The following is a 17,023-nucleotide window of genomic DNA, read 5'->3' on the forward strand; positions in this document are numbered from 1 at the left end:
ACATCTGTCCTACTGTAACCCAGAAGAGTAAATGTTAAAGGCATTCTACACATCACGGCCGTGAACAGTACTGTTAAAACCTTAGACAGTTTAGTTAAGTTGCCTCTTGCAGACTGAGAAAAACACGGGGCCCCAAAATGGGGGCCACGCTGCTGTCCTTGGGTAGTACCGGGGCACCCGATGCAACACAGCACAGGCAGGACTGAGCGAGCTCAGTGTACACACTCTCCCACATTCGCACACACACAAACACACACACACACACACACCACACTCCTACGTCTCTGGGGCCAAGAGAATCGATTTCTTGGAACCCCCCTTATCAGACACATATCAGATGACTCATCAACTAAGCATAACTGCTCAACTTTTAAAAACAGTGGGTGGGACCCATCACCTACACTTGCCAACTCTGTTTACAAAACAGGCACTCATTTTTAGCACAACACCCCTTCCCCCTTTCCTATTTGCCCATTTCTGAAAAGTTCTTCATCCAGTGAATTTCAATAGAGTTCAATGGCACTGCCACTGTCCTTTCTACATGTATTTCTAATGCTGGCAAGCCTGAATGTGCCACTGCTCCTCTTCCAGTATTATTGTTCCCAAACAAGAGACTCTGATGCCAATGATTTTTGCTGCCAGCTGAAGGACAACAATTTTCTCTTCAAATCATTTCTAAGGAACGGAGACTATAACTCAAAGAATTTTGAAAACAAGTAAGCGACTGACGTAAGACATAAGATGAGTGTGCCTCTACCCAGGGACCTCCTCGGATCATCAGAAGAGCAGCGTTTCCTATTGACTTCCTCTTCATCGCCCTGTTTTGATATCACAAAATCCAATTTGGTCTTTCCTTAGGAGGCAAAGAATTGCCTGCTTAGGAGCCCACAGAGAAGACAACTTAACATTTACCAGGAATGACTTGAGAGATATCACACAAACCATCTTTGTTACTGCTAAAAGCAAAATTATCACCTTGGTGGGTGTGATTCAAACTTTTGGGAATATATGGAAAGTCACAGACAATGACAGTTCAAGAACATGCAGAGTATTTGCAAAGGTACACTGCAGTCTCACTCCAATTTGGTAGAATTTGCTGAAAATGATTTAGAAACTCCAGAGAGCTATGCTGAGGCAGTTATCTGAGACTGCAAACCTCTTGAAAGAACAAGAAGCCCATTTTTGTGACACGATAGTAACGATCAAATAACTATAATATCTGAACAGGACTTAGGGCAACGTGTTGATGGGTCTGTTCTAATTCCATTTCTGCCTACCCGTTATGCAGGCTGAATTGTAAAACACCGAATTTAAAGAGAGAAGGCACCTGGTAGTCTGATCTTTGTTTATAGAGTCCTCATTTTATAGATTTATCTTTACCGGCATGGCTATTTACTGATTTGTTTGTAAACACTGTGATTATAGACAATACAATGTTGCCTTTTGGTAGGATAATGATAAGTGATAATGGTCCACAAAGGTAAATACTGAGAGAGAGAAGAATTCACCTACAACTGGAACAAACAATCCACCACAAAGTGAAGGTAATTGCTGTAAACTGACAATGACAATTACTGTCCTTTTTGCAAACAGCAATTTAGCAACAAACGCCCTTTTAGCAATGCAGTGCTAACCTCCTACAGTACTCCTTAACAGTCTCTAACTATTTTGAATTTTCAAATGAAGGAGGCATTCCCAGGAAAGTAACCAATGGGTGGTGAGTCCCTTCCTAAACTTCTATAATTTTCATTACATCTCCAGAGCCTACTTTAAATCTGAAGGTGAACTAAACCTCAGAGTTGATGTTTTCCCTCTGCTAAGTTTGCAAAATTATGAGAGCCATTGTTTGCCCTAAAGCCTTGTAAGACTATGTAAGACTATGCTAATTTTTACATATTCTTTCATTTCAGGGAAACTTTATTGAGAATCAGCTATAGGCAACCACTGTTCTAGATCCTGTCGTGGGGAGAGAGACAAGGAAGACATTAATCCTGCCCTTGTAGGGCTCAGTGTTCAATAGGGAACAAAATATATACGCCTAAATAATGGAAGTAATACTTGCTATTAGAAAGATAAAGGCTACACCAAAAAGAGAAGGAAGGGAGATCTTTCCTTCTACCTGGGAGGATCAGAGAAACACTTTTGGAGATGGCATCGGACCTGGGTCTCATGGGACCATCAGGATTCAGAAGCACAGGGACGGCGTGGGAGGGGGGGGTGGCAGAAAGGCTGAGGTGATGGGCACGGTGCCTGCGGCCCCTACAGAAGAGAGGGAGGCTGGTGTAGCTGATGCAAAGGCCGTCTGCAGGCAAGTGTGGTGAAAATGCAGTTTGGAGCAGGTGGCACTGTACTGATCGCTCATTCTAGCTCTTGTGGTCTAAATAGTGACACCGAAAATATTTTTTTCTCAAGTTTTTTGCAGGAAAGAGAAAGAGGAAAAATCTTATCGCAGTGATTTGAAGTTCTCTAAAAAACAGTTTTCTCAACTAGGTTCTTCCCCTAAAGCACATGGTAAAAAGATACTTTAAAGAGTGTAAACTTTCCACTCCCACTCCACCCCCAGACCGCGTGTCACCCTCCAGAAGTAGCCACTGTCAACAGTTTTCTTGTTTACCCTCCCAAACAGTCTGTGTAATATAGGCACATATTACGCAATCTACCCCCATCCTCACTTCCACCCAATATTCAGTTTGTTTTTAATTTTTCAATACCAGTACATGTAAGTCTATCTTACTCCTTTAAATAGTAGTCTAATATTCCATTTTATGGAACTACTATGGTTATTTAACCAATTCCCTAATAACGAACTTGGTGTTATTTGACTTTGCTATTTCTTGGTTTTCAATTCTTAATTACAAAAAGTTTAGTTAAAGCCCTGGAAGGAATTAAGTTCAAGGGCAGTGGGAAATCTTAAATAGCACATGAGGCAAAGTCAGGCACAGATATGACAATATGAAGCAGTTCAAAAAGTTTACTGGTTTTACAATATACTAGAGGCATGTATTGGACTTGCTGCGACCAGGAACATGGCCACCCCTGATACACAATTTCGTACCCTTGGTATTGCTGAACTATTTTCATTACAATAAAGGTGACGGTTCTTGGTGGAACAGTCGTAAAATAGTTCAGGAACACTGACTGATTTTACAAGGGGATTTTAAAGAGCTAAAGGATTAACTTGCAAGTATCCATTGATAAGAATAAAATTTGTCTCAAGAAGTACATTAATAATGTAAGTTTGGCTTCTGAAGGCATCACTAAAAGGCAGTATAGTGTCTTAGATCACTCAGGTTCTAGACTCAAGAAATCCTGGATGGAACATGGAACCCTGGCTCCCCTATTTTCTAAGTTGTTATTAAGCCTCAGTTACTTCATCTGTAAAATGGGACTAACATTTACTTCATAGTGTTGTTGGTGGGGATTAGATGAGATAACATGGTATATATAGTTACCATTCAATAAATGTTAACTATTATTTGGTAACTACCTAATTAATACTTTAACAAACACTTAGTACATAGTGTTACTAGGTACCAGGCACTGCTGGTACTCTCTCCATCTCCGTCTCTCTCCCTCCCTCCCTCTCTCCCTCTCCCTCTCTCTCTCTCTCTCACACACACACACACACACACACACACACACACACACACACGCTCACTCAGTTTCTTATAGCAGCCCTATAGGGTTGTACTAACTAATAAATATCTTCTTGCGTGCCCCTTTTCAAAGTGCTTTTAGATACATTATCTTTTTTATTCTCACAACCACTACCCCAGTGAGAAAGAAAATGGAAGACACCAAAAAAAGGCAGGAATTAAAATCAACCAAAATAAAATTTAAACTATTGTTTCATTCAGATTGTAACGCTGTTTCACAATTATCATTTCAAACAGATTGTTTACAAACTCAGTGTTTATGGTAAACTATAACATCTCTTTGAGCTCCCAGCAATGTCATGAATTACATTCTCATTTTCCATGGTTTTAAACTTAAAGGTTACATGATTAAAATAATAATAAATAATAATGATACATGCTAAGAAGTTATGGGAAAATATAAAGCATTTATTACTTTATCAGATTCCATATGGTGTAATAAACCTCTCATTTACCTAGCACAGTGAGATCACATGCTCTTCAGAGATTAATTCTCTATAAAACGTATGCGTTTAATAGAAATCTTTAGAAAATGTAACTTTCCTATTTGGGAAGATGGTAACGTGAAATAAACAAAACAAAAGCCATCATTCTTCTGTGCTAATATTTAATTTTTTTTTTTTGTGGTACGCGGGCCTCTCACTGCTGTGGCCTCTCCCGTTGCGGAGCACAGGCTCCGGACGCGCAGGCTCAGCGGCCATGGCTCACGGCCCAGCCGCTCCGCGGCATGTGGGATCTTCCCGGACTGGGGCACGAACCCGTGTCCCCTGCATCGGCAGGCGGACTCTCAACCACTGCGCCACCAGGGAAGCCCAATATTTACTTTTAATTCCTACTTTTGCTATGATGGAGTTATGGGGAAGCTGTGGGAAAAGAGTAGCAATAGAAGAGGAGGATGCAGGGGAAAGAGATTTCTTCAGCACCCTTTGCCTTTCCCTTGGATCCCACTCAGGAAAACTCAATTCAATAGGTGCATTTGACCCTTACCCGTGCCTCAGCACATCCCCAAACTGCTGCCTCAGGGAACAGCCCCATTTTACTGCCAACAGAGAACATATACCTTCAGAACAACTGTCCACTGAGATTCACCACTAGCATACTTCCGGTTCCTCCAATGCAATTATAAGGCCTCAGGATTTAGGATAACACAAAACCTCACAGCATTCTCATAATAGGGCTGAATTCACTGAATCGAGCTGAATCAGACGTGTGTTAAACAGGAATGACAGCCATTATAGTCAGGCCCCCAAAATGAGCCCCAAACTCATCCAGCAAAAAGAAATCACCCCAGCAAGTTTCCAGATGACTCCAATGAGGAGCCCAGCACCCCAGCCTCAGTGAGACACGGAGGAGCCTTCCCAGCTGCTTTTCTAAAGAAGCCGGGACAGCCTTGGGCTCTTTCTCTGCCTTGGCCAATATGAGTCTGGAACGGGGCCCTGCACCAGATGAATTATCTTCTTCCTGCCAACTGCTTCTTGGCTTGAGCAGTTGTGGGAACAGCTGGTTTTATAACACAGAGGGAGCCCTTGTTCTGAGGTAGGAGAGCTCTGCATTCTGTGAAAAACTTGTACGTTTGGGTCTCTATACAACTACCTTCATGAGCTTTAACCTGAAGGTTTGGTGTGTTGTGCTTGCTATTCATGCGTCTTGCAAAGAACCAAACAACCTATGAGAGTTTTACCCAGAGGAAATCTTCCGGCAACTCTAAAAGTCACCTTTACCCAATTCTTGGTCTCAATCAGAAACTGAAGTCATGAGATAAGAGATCACTTATCCCTGAACCAGTATAACTAAAAATCAACCAAATTCCAGGAATGGTAGGTTGAAAACAAGAATTTACTCCTGCTCCCCTGGCCCCAATAATCCAGTAAAGCGATTTCTTAAGGCATAAAACTGCTAGGATAGTAAGAACAGCAGAGAAGAGACGATAGTAACAAAAATTCGGAAGCTGGAAGGTGGACAGAGCTGAGTCTTAAACTGGCGTGGAGAAAGCCAAGACCGATCCAATTTACACCACAGAATTCCCAAAAGGCCCTGGTGGCATTACTGGAAGTAGGGAACAATGGACAGCATGAACTAAAATAAAGAGCATCTGTTGAACTTCTTTCAAGAAATAGCTAGATTCCCCAGACCAGGCACCTACTCTGTAAAGCAGAGTGACTGCTCCTCTCCCATCTTGGCAAAAGATACATAAATATACAGAAAATATATTCTCTGAAAAGTATAAAGTGTAAGTCTCTGAGCGAGGGACTCAGCACAACTTGTGAGGGAGGGGTTCTGTAATGAAAACTAGGAGTGGGTGGACACATGCACAGAGATATTCACCCAAGCCCTTTCCCCCAACTTGGTTCCCATAAAGATGGCAGCAGTGCCCAGACCCTACAGGCAGGTGACTGGAGGATCTTTCCTGGGTGATCTGAACAGCCAAGAAGAAACTGACACGGCTGGTTCCCCAAGGAAAGGGCTACTGACAGCAACTCTAGTGAAGCTATTTCCAACAAACCCCACTCATGTGTACCAGGCTCCAATTAGCCTTGTTCCAGTCCACCCCCTGCAATTCTTGAATACAGCAGACAGAGAAGGGCAACCTGACATCTAAGGAAAGATTCTAAAATGAAAGAGTCCAAAATAAACAGAAAAATCAACTTGCATCACAGGGATACAATCAGCAGAACTCAGATTATGGGAAACACTATACGATACATGGTCCAGTTTCTTCAACAAATAAACTGCGCAGAAAAGAACAGAAGAAAATGGGGGAACCTATAGAGTGAAAGAGACTTAAACCACATAACAACCAATTGTAGTATATGGACCTTATTTGAGTACTGATTTAAACAATCCAATTGCTTTTTAAAAATAAGGTAAGCAGAGCAATTTAAATATTGTTTGGGTATTTGATGATATAAGGAACTGTGGTTAATTTTCTGGGTATGGCATATCATGGTTATGTTTTTACAGTCCTTATATATTAGAGAAGTACACTGAAATATTTATGGATGAAACGATGTGATGGCTGAGATTTTCTTCAAGACAATCTGGGTGAGGGGCTGACTAAACAAGCATGGTCATGAGATGAAGGGAATACAGGGATATTTTAGACTCTCTACTTGATGTCTGAAATTTTCCATAAGAGAGAAAAACCATTACTAGAATCCTCAGAGAAAACAATGAAATTGTAAAACAGAAACAAAATAATATAAAAAGGGAACATTCAAAGAAAGTTTAAAAGCCCCTGTAAATAAAAAAATAATAAGAGAAATAAAACATTCAGTAAAGAGTTGGAAAAAAATTGGTGGCATATTCCAGAGAGTACAGTGAAAAACTTTAGAAATGAAAATAAAGAAAAGAATAAAGAGTTAGAGGGCTAGTCCAGAAGGTCCCAAATCTTGGTAACAGTTCCAGAAAGAGAGAAAAGAGAAAGAGAAGGAAGGAATTCATCAACACAACAATGTAAGAAAATGTCCCAGAAATGAAGACCATGAATTTCTAAAAGAAAAGATGTACCAGCTGCCTGACACAATGGAGGAAAAAAGGCACACAGCAAGACACAGCATTGTGAAACACTGGGAACAAAGAGATTTGGCAAGTGTCCAGAAAAGACAAAATAAAAACAAAAGCCCTGGCTACATAAAAAAGATGAAGAGGGCTTCCCTGGTGGCGCAGTGGTTGAGAGTCCGCCTGCCGATGCAGGGGGTGCGGGTTCGTGCCCCGGTCTGGGAAGATCCCACATGCCGCGGAGCGGCTGGGTCCGTGAGCCATGGCCGCTGAGCCTGCGCGTCCGGAGCCTGTGCTCCGCAACGGGAGAGGCCACAACAGTGAGAGGCCCGCGTACCGCAAGAAAACAAAACAAAACAAAACAAAAACACTCTGAGCAGTTTCTGGCATAGAGTAAGAGCCACAAGAGCTGTTCTTGTTATCATCACCAAAGAAATGACTCTTTATCCTATGTTAACATATAACTACTTGATATATTACAATAATTAAAAAGAAAGCAATCAGTGTAAAACACATGTCCAAACCAAACATATTTCCAGCTTTGGAATGACTGAAAATTGTCACAGACCATAGGGTTTTGGAGGTGAACAGGGTTCTGAGATTTTTCTAGTGCCATTTCCTTGTTTCAAAGGGTAGGGAATTGAAGCTCAGAATAGCTAAGTAACTTGCTGGACTATACAGCCAATTCAGAAGAGGAGTTGAGATTAGCAGTCAGGTGTTTCATGTCAATGCACTGAATTTCACAAGTGTAGCTACTCAAACTCCATCTATGGTATCGTCACAGGGTCAGAATTTCACATATACAAAAAAAGTATCACCACAGAAATATTTTATCCAACTCCTGTCATTTTACCCTAAAACCTGCCACTTGGCTCATGATATACGTAAACAGAAAGACCACCTAGAAAGATCCAGCCGGGGCAATAAAGCGAGGAGGCTACAGTTGGGTTTACTGGTTAGGTTGACAAGAGGAAGGTAATGTATTAGATTCATTGTCCTACACAGAGCTGTTCTGATTCTAGGATGGATACCTCTAGTGGGTTTACACACAAAAGTATGACTATTAATCCCTAGTGCTGTGGACCAATATGGTGCAGCCTGGATGGGCATTTCTGATGCCTGAGTAGTGGCATGGGTAGCAATGCACTTCCATCACAGTCTTCTAAGTCTTTCTAAAGGAATAAACACAACTTGCAGGATTAGTAGACATTTTGGTCACTGCTTCCAAGGAAATGATGGGTCTGGCAATGATGACTCCTGGGCAAGCCCAGTGAAGAGCATGAGTGTCGTCAGGGGTGAAAGCACCACTGTTACTCCTTTGAGGTCTGAGAAATCAGGCTGGGTGGGAATTTTCCTGGTATAAATTGTATGATCTGTCTTCATCTCATTCCAACTGAAATTAAGCTCTCTGTACATGTGCAGAAAATCTCATTCAACAGTTTGAGATGAACTTATTTCAGAAGAAAATTGCCCATTTTCTTTTCACTGAATCTCAGGGGGAAAGTACAGAGTAATTTCTCATCTTTAAAACACTGAAAACTTCTATGCTTCTTGAATATTTCTTACAAACGAATTTGCAGTTACCTTTGGATGTAGTATGTGTTCCACAGCTATCCAATACCAAAGTGGTGACTGGATGGATTAAACACCTCAATATTTTCACCATTTATTGATAGCTGAGATTTAAAGTGACAAGTCTAGAGTCCAAAAATACAAAAAGTGCTATTTTCAAATCTTTTATCCTTTTTGCAAGTGCTTATTTTGGTATTTCTGATTAATGACAAGATTTTCTCCTTTTACTTTCTTATAAACATGAGGTGCTTCCTGGAAAATCATTCAAACAAACAATATAGAAGGATGCACTGTAACTTAGCCAAGTTAGTAAAACATAGAAAGAAATAAGAACTATTTCAAAATACTTCCAATGTCTTCTGTGTATGAACAGAAACCTACAGAAAATACAGTTTTTTAAATGAAAGGTACGGCAGTGTCAACACTCACAGGAAAAGTAGGATTCCGGTATTTGCCAGGGCGAAGGCGAGTCCCAAAATCCCACTGCCCATAATGGCGTTGCTTAGGTTAAAAACAGACATGCCCAAGGAGGTTGTTCCTGGAATCTGAACAGAGACACATTAAGCAAAAGAGTCCTCAAGACAGATCGTCACGCCAAAGCCTTTAAAGAAAGCACTATCAGGAACCAACAGGGAAATGAAGTTCGAGGAATCCTTTCTTAGTGGTCTAGTTACTTTTTTTAAATGGGTTTTAGGAGAAAATACAGAGGCTCCGAGGAATAACCCGGTGAATAAATAGCTATGTTTTTGGTACTATCCTGGATGAATTAAACATCTGTCACAATTTACGTAATTTTGAAAAATAAGCAAACTTTATTATAATGACACTTACATAGTCATCACATTTCTTTTTTTCCAAATGGCTGTTCGTGAGACTCCTTCTACTTTCACGATCAGAAATAAACTTGCTGTAAAGAGACGTATTATGATTTAATTTCGTGATAATGACTTGAAAATTTAACATCATGACTAAATGATTTATTACTTACCAAAACATCACACATAAAAAGTTATCAACCAGTTACTTAAGAGTTTATAGTCCTATTCAACCACTCTCCCTACCTCATTTTTGTTTTGGTTTGGGTTTTTTTTGCCAGTGTTAGTTGTCCACATTCTTGTTTTACCAAATAAACTAAACGTGCTCCAAGGGCAGACCCCTTGCCTCATTCCTTTTTATATCCCTCACTCTACTTAGCACAAAACAATGCAAACAGCAGGCGCTCATCTTGAGAGGAAATGAAAGACAACCGTAAGTCAAAAAGAGCTATAGATTTTGAATCATTTTAATACGAATAAATTAAAACATTATATGCAATGCAAGTTAACTTTTACATAGATTGTTCTCTAACGGAAAATTAGATGATGTCAAGAATACTATAAAGCTGGCATTTAAAAGAATATTGGAGGCAGGATTCCTTCTGAGCTCACATTCCTGGAGCACAAAGGTATTACATAGGAATTCCCTCCCCCCAGCAAAAAGGAAAGCAACTCTTTTCCCATCACACATTCTTTCAGCACCTGCTTATATGCGAGTCACTAGACCAGGCAATGTGGGAGATATGGGGGTGTGTAATAAGTGATGCAGCAGTAGCCCACAGGAAATTATGGTGGAGGAAGCAGGGCATATGGTCCATGGTTAGAGGCAGAGCTAGTAGGGCTTAAAGCAAGCATGGGATTCAGAACGTGAGTTCAAATTCTCACTTGCTCTGAGGGCCTGAGTATGCTACCCCAGTTTCCTGATCTGTGAAACGGGAACGATGCTATTATATTATCTCATAGTGTTACTGGGAGAATTAAATGAGAGCACATGTAAAACATAAGTACAGCTCCAGGCACAGAGGAAGAGCAACACGTGGGAAAGATTCAGAGAGGGTGAGTGGAGTAAAGTATACACAAATATACAGAAGGAGGAATTCAGAATGCTCGAAGGACCAGCAAATACATTCGGGATTAATATCAGAACTTTAAGTGCTATTGTCAAAGAAAAGTCTATTCATAAGCAAACTGCACATGTATTAGTTAAGACATGTTAGGGGTGCTTTTCGGCTCTCCTTCTGGAAGTTTTATTATCTGGTCTAAGTAAGAAATAATCAGTGCGTTTTCCACTAATAAATATAAAGCCACTTGAATTGGACTATCTTAAAGAGGCATATATCTTTAAACTATACATTCTATTTTCATATGCTTTTTTTTTTTTTTTTTTTTTGCGGTACGCGGGCCTCTCACTGTTGTGGCCTCTCCGGCTGCGGAGCACAGCCTCCGGACGTGCAGGCTCAGCAGCCATGGCTCACGGGCCCAGCCGCTCCGCGGCATGTGGGATCTTCCCGGACCGGGGCACAAACCCGTGTCCCCTGCATCGGCAGGCGGACTCCCAACCACTGCGCCACCAGGGAAGCCCTCATATGCTTTTTTCTAATGAGGCTATATTTCACCATAAACCATGTTTTAATGAAAGATATATATCATTAATGTTGGTTTTATCTGTCTACCGTTTTCATCTTTAATCCATATTCTTCAGGTCTGCATTATTTCGCCAGGAGAAACCAAAGCCAGGCAACATAGATACTATGAACTTCCCCTGAGGCCACCACCTGGTATGAGCGGCGCGGCCTGCGGTTTATTTCCTTCAGCATCTGCCTTTGCCTAGGACCTGTCCAGCGACTGTCAGAGATGAAAAGGAAGTGAAGAAAACCCAGGTCTCCTGAAACCCAGGAGCTGACATTCCAGCTGAGGAGAGACCAGACCAGCTAACACCAGAATAGGAACATCAGGCCATGCAAAATGGAGATGAGACAAGGAAGCCAGAGAAGGAAAAACCATTATTGGGTGGGATTAGCCCGAGGAAACTAAAGGGCCGAGGCCTGAGAAACAGCATTGCAGGGTCTTAGCAAGAGAATGACATAACGAAAGCTGTGTCTTTGGAGACCCGTCTGGCAGTTCTCTAGCCTTGGCTCTGCTTTTGCCCTTAACATTTTCAATCTTTCCCGAGAACTGAGGTTTACAGATCTGGCTGGAGAGGGACCGGGAGAGCAGCCTTCCTTTTCACCCAGGCGGCCCAAGGAAATGGGGGTGCTGGACTTTCCAAACTGAAATTGACTCGTATTTAGTGTGGCTGTTAAATGAAAGACTGGATACAATCAGGCTAATTTCAACAACCAACTCGAGTCTACCAAATCATTATCCAGAAGGTCCCCTGTTTGCCTTTCTTGCAGAGAGAATTGCTTTTCAAAGAGAATCTCCATTGTTTTTAAATTAAGGGGAAAGTCCGAACGTTTTCAAAGAAACTAAACCAAACACCAGTAAACCTCCTATTATGGCAGATCTAAGTTCCTGGCCTGCCAATGCTCCCCAGACTTGCGGCAGAAGACTGATAGAGAAGAACCGGATCAAGGCACCTGGATGCAGGGGCATTCAACAGGGTCAAACACTGCAATGGAAGGGGAGGAAGAAGAGGCCCCTGCATGCTTGCCAGCTCTCTGCGGCAGCGCTTCTGCAGGATGAGAATAATGCAAGTGACCTGCAGAGCTGTTGTGATGAGTAACCAAGAAAAAGCACATTAAAACAAATAGTGCTTTGAGTGCTTCCTGATTCTGCCTCTTTCTGTCTATTTTCTACAGTAAGACTTAATAGGTTTTCCCAAATATCTTCACTGGTGCTCCCACTGAAAAAGTTTCGAGTCCAAACTGCTCGCCCTGCAAATTCCAGGTACTGCTGAATTTGATTCTGCCCCACTGTTCAATCTTAGCTCCCCCTGCTCTTCCAAACGGTCTTCCCAAGAGGCGGTGAGGATCAAGATAAGACCAGGGCATTCTGAGAATAGAGACTGAAAACCAAGTACCGCTAGGAATCCACTCTCCCCTCAAGAGACCCTCCATCCTCCTCCCTGCCAATGCCTTCCTGCCCGTTCACAACCCTCATCTTCCATGAGTCTGCGGATGTTCTGGTCTGAACGCAGTTTTCTGACTCTGACCTACTTACGATTTTTCTGTAGCACAGACTGTGGCACTAAGCTCATCTTGCATCCAGAGTGGTGGTGTCATGTTCTCACTCCCTTAGCTCCTCCTTCTATGTACCTGCCCATGTGTTAGCAACTCAGAGGAACCCTCCATAAACCAAATGCGCCTCTTCCATTGAGGAACTAGGGAGTAGCTTAGGCTGCAGGGAAATCTCGCTCAGTAAGAACGGAGTACTCAGATAAAGCCTCTGTATTCTCTTTACGGTATTTCAACTTTTCCTTCTGCCTTTCGATCTTTGCTTTGTATTTCTGCAAACTTTTTTTTAAAACAAAATAAAACCAACCTTTTTTTTGTAATGGAAAAGTCCATTTATAATAACTAGGTCAAGCAGCTTATCACAAGTTTCTGTTATCTCACCATTTTAAAAATGCAATTTCATGTTAAAAAGCACTGACCTCTGGCAAAGACCTCTTTATTGACTTAAAAATGAGCTATTGGAGAAGGTGTCTTTGACATGCGGTCTTGGGAATGATAAAAGTATTATTAAAAAAGCATTTTCAGTGGGTCGTTCTGTACCCATAAAGCAGAATCTGATCAACTCTTAGGCAGCCAATTGTTCTGTGAACAAAACAAAACAAAAATCTACAGTGGCTGTCATGCTGACCTTCAACAAAGCCTTAAAAAGGATGTAGGCGTTATACTAAGGTAGTGTGAAGGGAGACAAGCAATACAGAGCAGTTATTTGAAGCCAAAAATCAATCAACAACAACAACAACCCAGTTAAGGATGGGTTGTACAATGGGAAGATAATCTTCCTATTTTAATCTCTACCAGTCAGGTTCTTACTAGGTTACAGTGTTCCATTGGAAGATTTATAACACAAAAGAGATGAGTGGTTGAACTTAAATGACCTTTCCTAGCTCTTTCCCTGAAACTAACAGTCTATAAAAAAGGAAAAGAGAAAAGGAGGAAAGAAGCATGTAACTGAGAGACTGGAAAACATGAAAGAATTAAAGAAATAGGCATTTAAAGGCATTTAAAGAGAAGACTGAGAGGTGAGAAAAGCCTTATCTGGTGGATAAACTCTACCCAAAATAGGAGAAAACAGATTTTCGTTGTAGCAGGAGCAATTAAAGCCAGGGAAGAATTTTCTGAAATGAAAACTGAATATGGGAAGAAGTTATGGTATCTTCTTCCCTAAGGTATAGAAAAGACATTAGAAGAAGAGAAGGGGTAACTTTTCAAGGGTCCTCCCGATGATACAAATGTAGTTCATGAACTCTGGAAGACATATAGGGACCAAGGGGAAAAAAGGCTGATGTAAGGTGTAGTGACAAGAGTTCCTCATTAAGAAATATCTTAATGAAAGACTCTCAAACTTTGTTAGAAGCTTCCTGGGTCATAACAGCAATAACTATTCATGGAGATTAGAGCAACAGTAGATAAATATTAAAATATGTGAATATTTGCCTGGCTACAGCTAGGATAATCTATTAATATTTCAACGACTTTAAGATAACAATAACCAACAATTATCCCAAACCTAAAACAGTATTATTAGTCCTTGGGTGGAGAAGAAAGAAGTGCTTGCCAAAGAAAGAGGGTTGCACGTTTACTGTTAGAGACTTTCCTCGTACTAAAAGACTTACTCTTGCCAGACACCACGTCAAGTGCTTTACATGAGTTTCCTCATCTCTTTTCACAATAATTGCATGTGGTTAGTACTATTTTTAGCTCCATTTTGGAGAAATTAAGTAACTTGACCAAAGTTACATTATAACTAAACTGCTGAGCCATGATTTGAACCTAAGCGGGCTGATGGTACAGCCTGAGTCCTTAACCTACAAACAGCATTGCATTTAATATTCCCCAACAATCCCAGGAGGTCAGGTATTATTTTTATCCCTGTGTTACAGGGATGGAACTAAGGCTTAAAGTACAAGATCACCCAAGACCTATGGATGGAGCCAGGATTCAATATAAGTTGAAATCCAAACCATGCACTTAACTGCTCTCTCTGTCTGTCTCTGTCTCTTTCTTTCATTTAACAAATACTTTGTAATGCCTGCCCTTCTCCAGGCACTATTACCATATCATTACAAGGTACAAGAGATATAAAAATGATTAAGATGGGTCCTTCTCTCAAGAAGCTCACATCTAGAGGAATGTCTAGAGCTCATTACTCAAAATGTGGTCCATGGACCAGCTGTAAGGGCATCACCTGGAAGCTTGTGAGAAATTAGAATCTCAGGCCCAGTACCAGAGCTACTGAATCAGAATCTGCATATTAACAAGGTTTCCAGGTGTTTCACATGCACATTAAAATGTCAGCAGTACTGGTCCAGTGGACATTTCAAAAGGCTTTGCTTTGTAAAGCAATTATACTCCAACAAAGATGTTAAAAAAAAAAAAAAAGGCTTTGCTGTTCCAGGTATAGGTTTCTATGACTACAACCCACAAATTAGGGCATGAAATAAAACAACTGAACTGGAATAAGAGCAGGTGTCCTAATGCCCAAATGGCTCTACTCGATTTTTTTTTTTTTTTTTTGCGGTACGCGGGCCTCTCACTGTTGTGGCCTCTCCCGTTGCGGAGCACAGGCTCCGGACGCGCAGGCTCAGCGGCCATGGCTCACGGGCCCAGCCGCTCCGCGGCATGTGGGATCTTCCCAGACCGGGGCACGCACCCATGTCCCCTGCATCGGCAGGCGGACTCTCAACCACTGCGCCACCAGGGAAGCCCCTCTACTCTATTTTTAACTAAACTTAATAAAATGATTCTTAAGGTATCCTAGTAGGGAGTTTCCAGGCAAAGCTATCAGTTATACGCCAGCTAATGAGAAGTCAACATTTGTTTTCAACATTTTCTCTAGCTTCCTAATAAAAGGCACTGTTACCTAGAAGTTCACTGTTTTGGGAGATGGTTTTCCTAGATTCATATAATTGGGCCTACCTTCCTCCCACCAATGTGAAAAAGCTAACAGAAGAGTCAGAAGTATTAGGTGTAGCTTTGCAGAGATCACGGGTGTGTGTGTGTGTGTGTGTGGGTGGGTGGGTGTCTTCTTTGATTTTTATTTACCTTTTTGGCTTCATGCTGTAATATGTTGTTTTTAAATTTTCATTGTTCTAGAGCCAGAAATGAAGCAAAATTCATAAACCATGTCAATGAAAGAGGGGAGATAAAATAAAGCAATAAATGCATCACACCACACTTGTGACAGAGGAACCAAATTCCAAAAAACAGGAAGCTGTACAGCCCATGTCTTAGTCATGGTCTCTGGGGAAGTGAGCTCCCCTGGCAGGCACCCCAAGGGGCGAGAAGGGGTGCCTCTCCCTACCGCAAGAGGTTATCACCTCCCAAACAATACTTTTTCTTAGTAAAACTTTTAAATATCAAGTTCAGATCTTAAGCTGAATATTATAAAAGACTCTCATTTTAAGGTCCTCAAGGTTTACACTGCTTTGGGAATGAAGCTTTGTTATAAACCTATAATGTGCTAATTGTGAAATAGCTGGAATCCCATCCACCACCGTTAACTGCAGGTCAGCAGTGACTACAGAACACCCCAGGGGCCCAGAGCAGAAAATAGCACTGGTAGAGTTTAGCAGAGTTTAATTGATAGTAGAGACTATCTTTCTCATTCACGCCCGAGCAGTGTAATCAGAGGCAGCAGGACAGAGAGGAAAGACAGGGATTTCAGACAGACCTGTGTGTGCCCTTGAGCAAGTTATTTTATTTCTCTGAGCCTCCATTTTCTTATGGTACACTGAATTTTTAAATTTTCCTTATTTGCAAAAGAATACATTGAATGACGTTATAAGGATAAGTGGTAATATATGTAATCACATCTGGCACTCAAGAAATGGTAGTTATTCTTAATAATTACACAGAAAGGTGGTTGAGAGTCCACCTGCCGAAGCAGGGGGCACGGGTTCGTGCCCCGGTCCGGGAAGATCCCACATGCCGCGGAGCGGCTGGGCCCGTGAGCCATGGCCGCTGAGCCTGCGCGTCCGGAGCCTGTGCTCCGCAACGGGAGAGGCCACAACAGTGAGAGGCCCGCGTACCGCAAAAAAAGAAAAAAAAAAATTACACGGAAAAGGTGAAAGAAGCAAACTTGAGTTCAACAATAAGAAGTATCACATGGTGAATGATACTCTGATGGCAATGAGGAAATATTTGGGTTGGAGACTTAACCTCTGAGAATGTGTAAGGAACAGTACAAGGAGGAGGGGCAGGGCTGAAACTTCTGAGTGTCTGTAAATGATGGCAGCCCAGTCAATTACACATTGTATCAGAATGCAGAGCAGATTATCAGAAATGATTTCTGTGAAGATGCCTGGTT

General features: G+C 41.6%; 1 protein-coding gene across 1 annotated transcript in view; it reads right to left on the reverse strand.

Annotated features, from left to right (window-relative positions):
• Positions 1-17,023, reverse strand: part of SLC38A1 (solute carrier family 38 member 1) — a 68,157-nt gene that overhangs the window by 26,729 nt on the left and 24,405 nt on the right. Inside the window, exons 3-4 of the mRNA XM_082850806.1 lie at positions 9,558-9,633; positions 9,156-9,271 (exon numbers count right to left, since the gene is read on the reverse strand). Coding sequence (XP_082706932.1) covers positions 9,156-9,271; positions 9,558-9,633 — 192 coding nt within the window. The remainder of the gene's footprint in view (positions 1-9,155; positions 9,272-9,557; positions 9,634-17,023) is intronic.

Source organism: Leucopleurus acutus (genome assembly GCF_964270905.1).
Source record: "Leucopleurus acutus genome assembly, chromosome: 11".
NCBI classification, from domain to species: domain Eukaryota; kingdom Metazoa; phylum Chordata; class Mammalia; order Artiodactyla; family Delphinidae; genus Leucopleurus; species Leucopleurus acutus.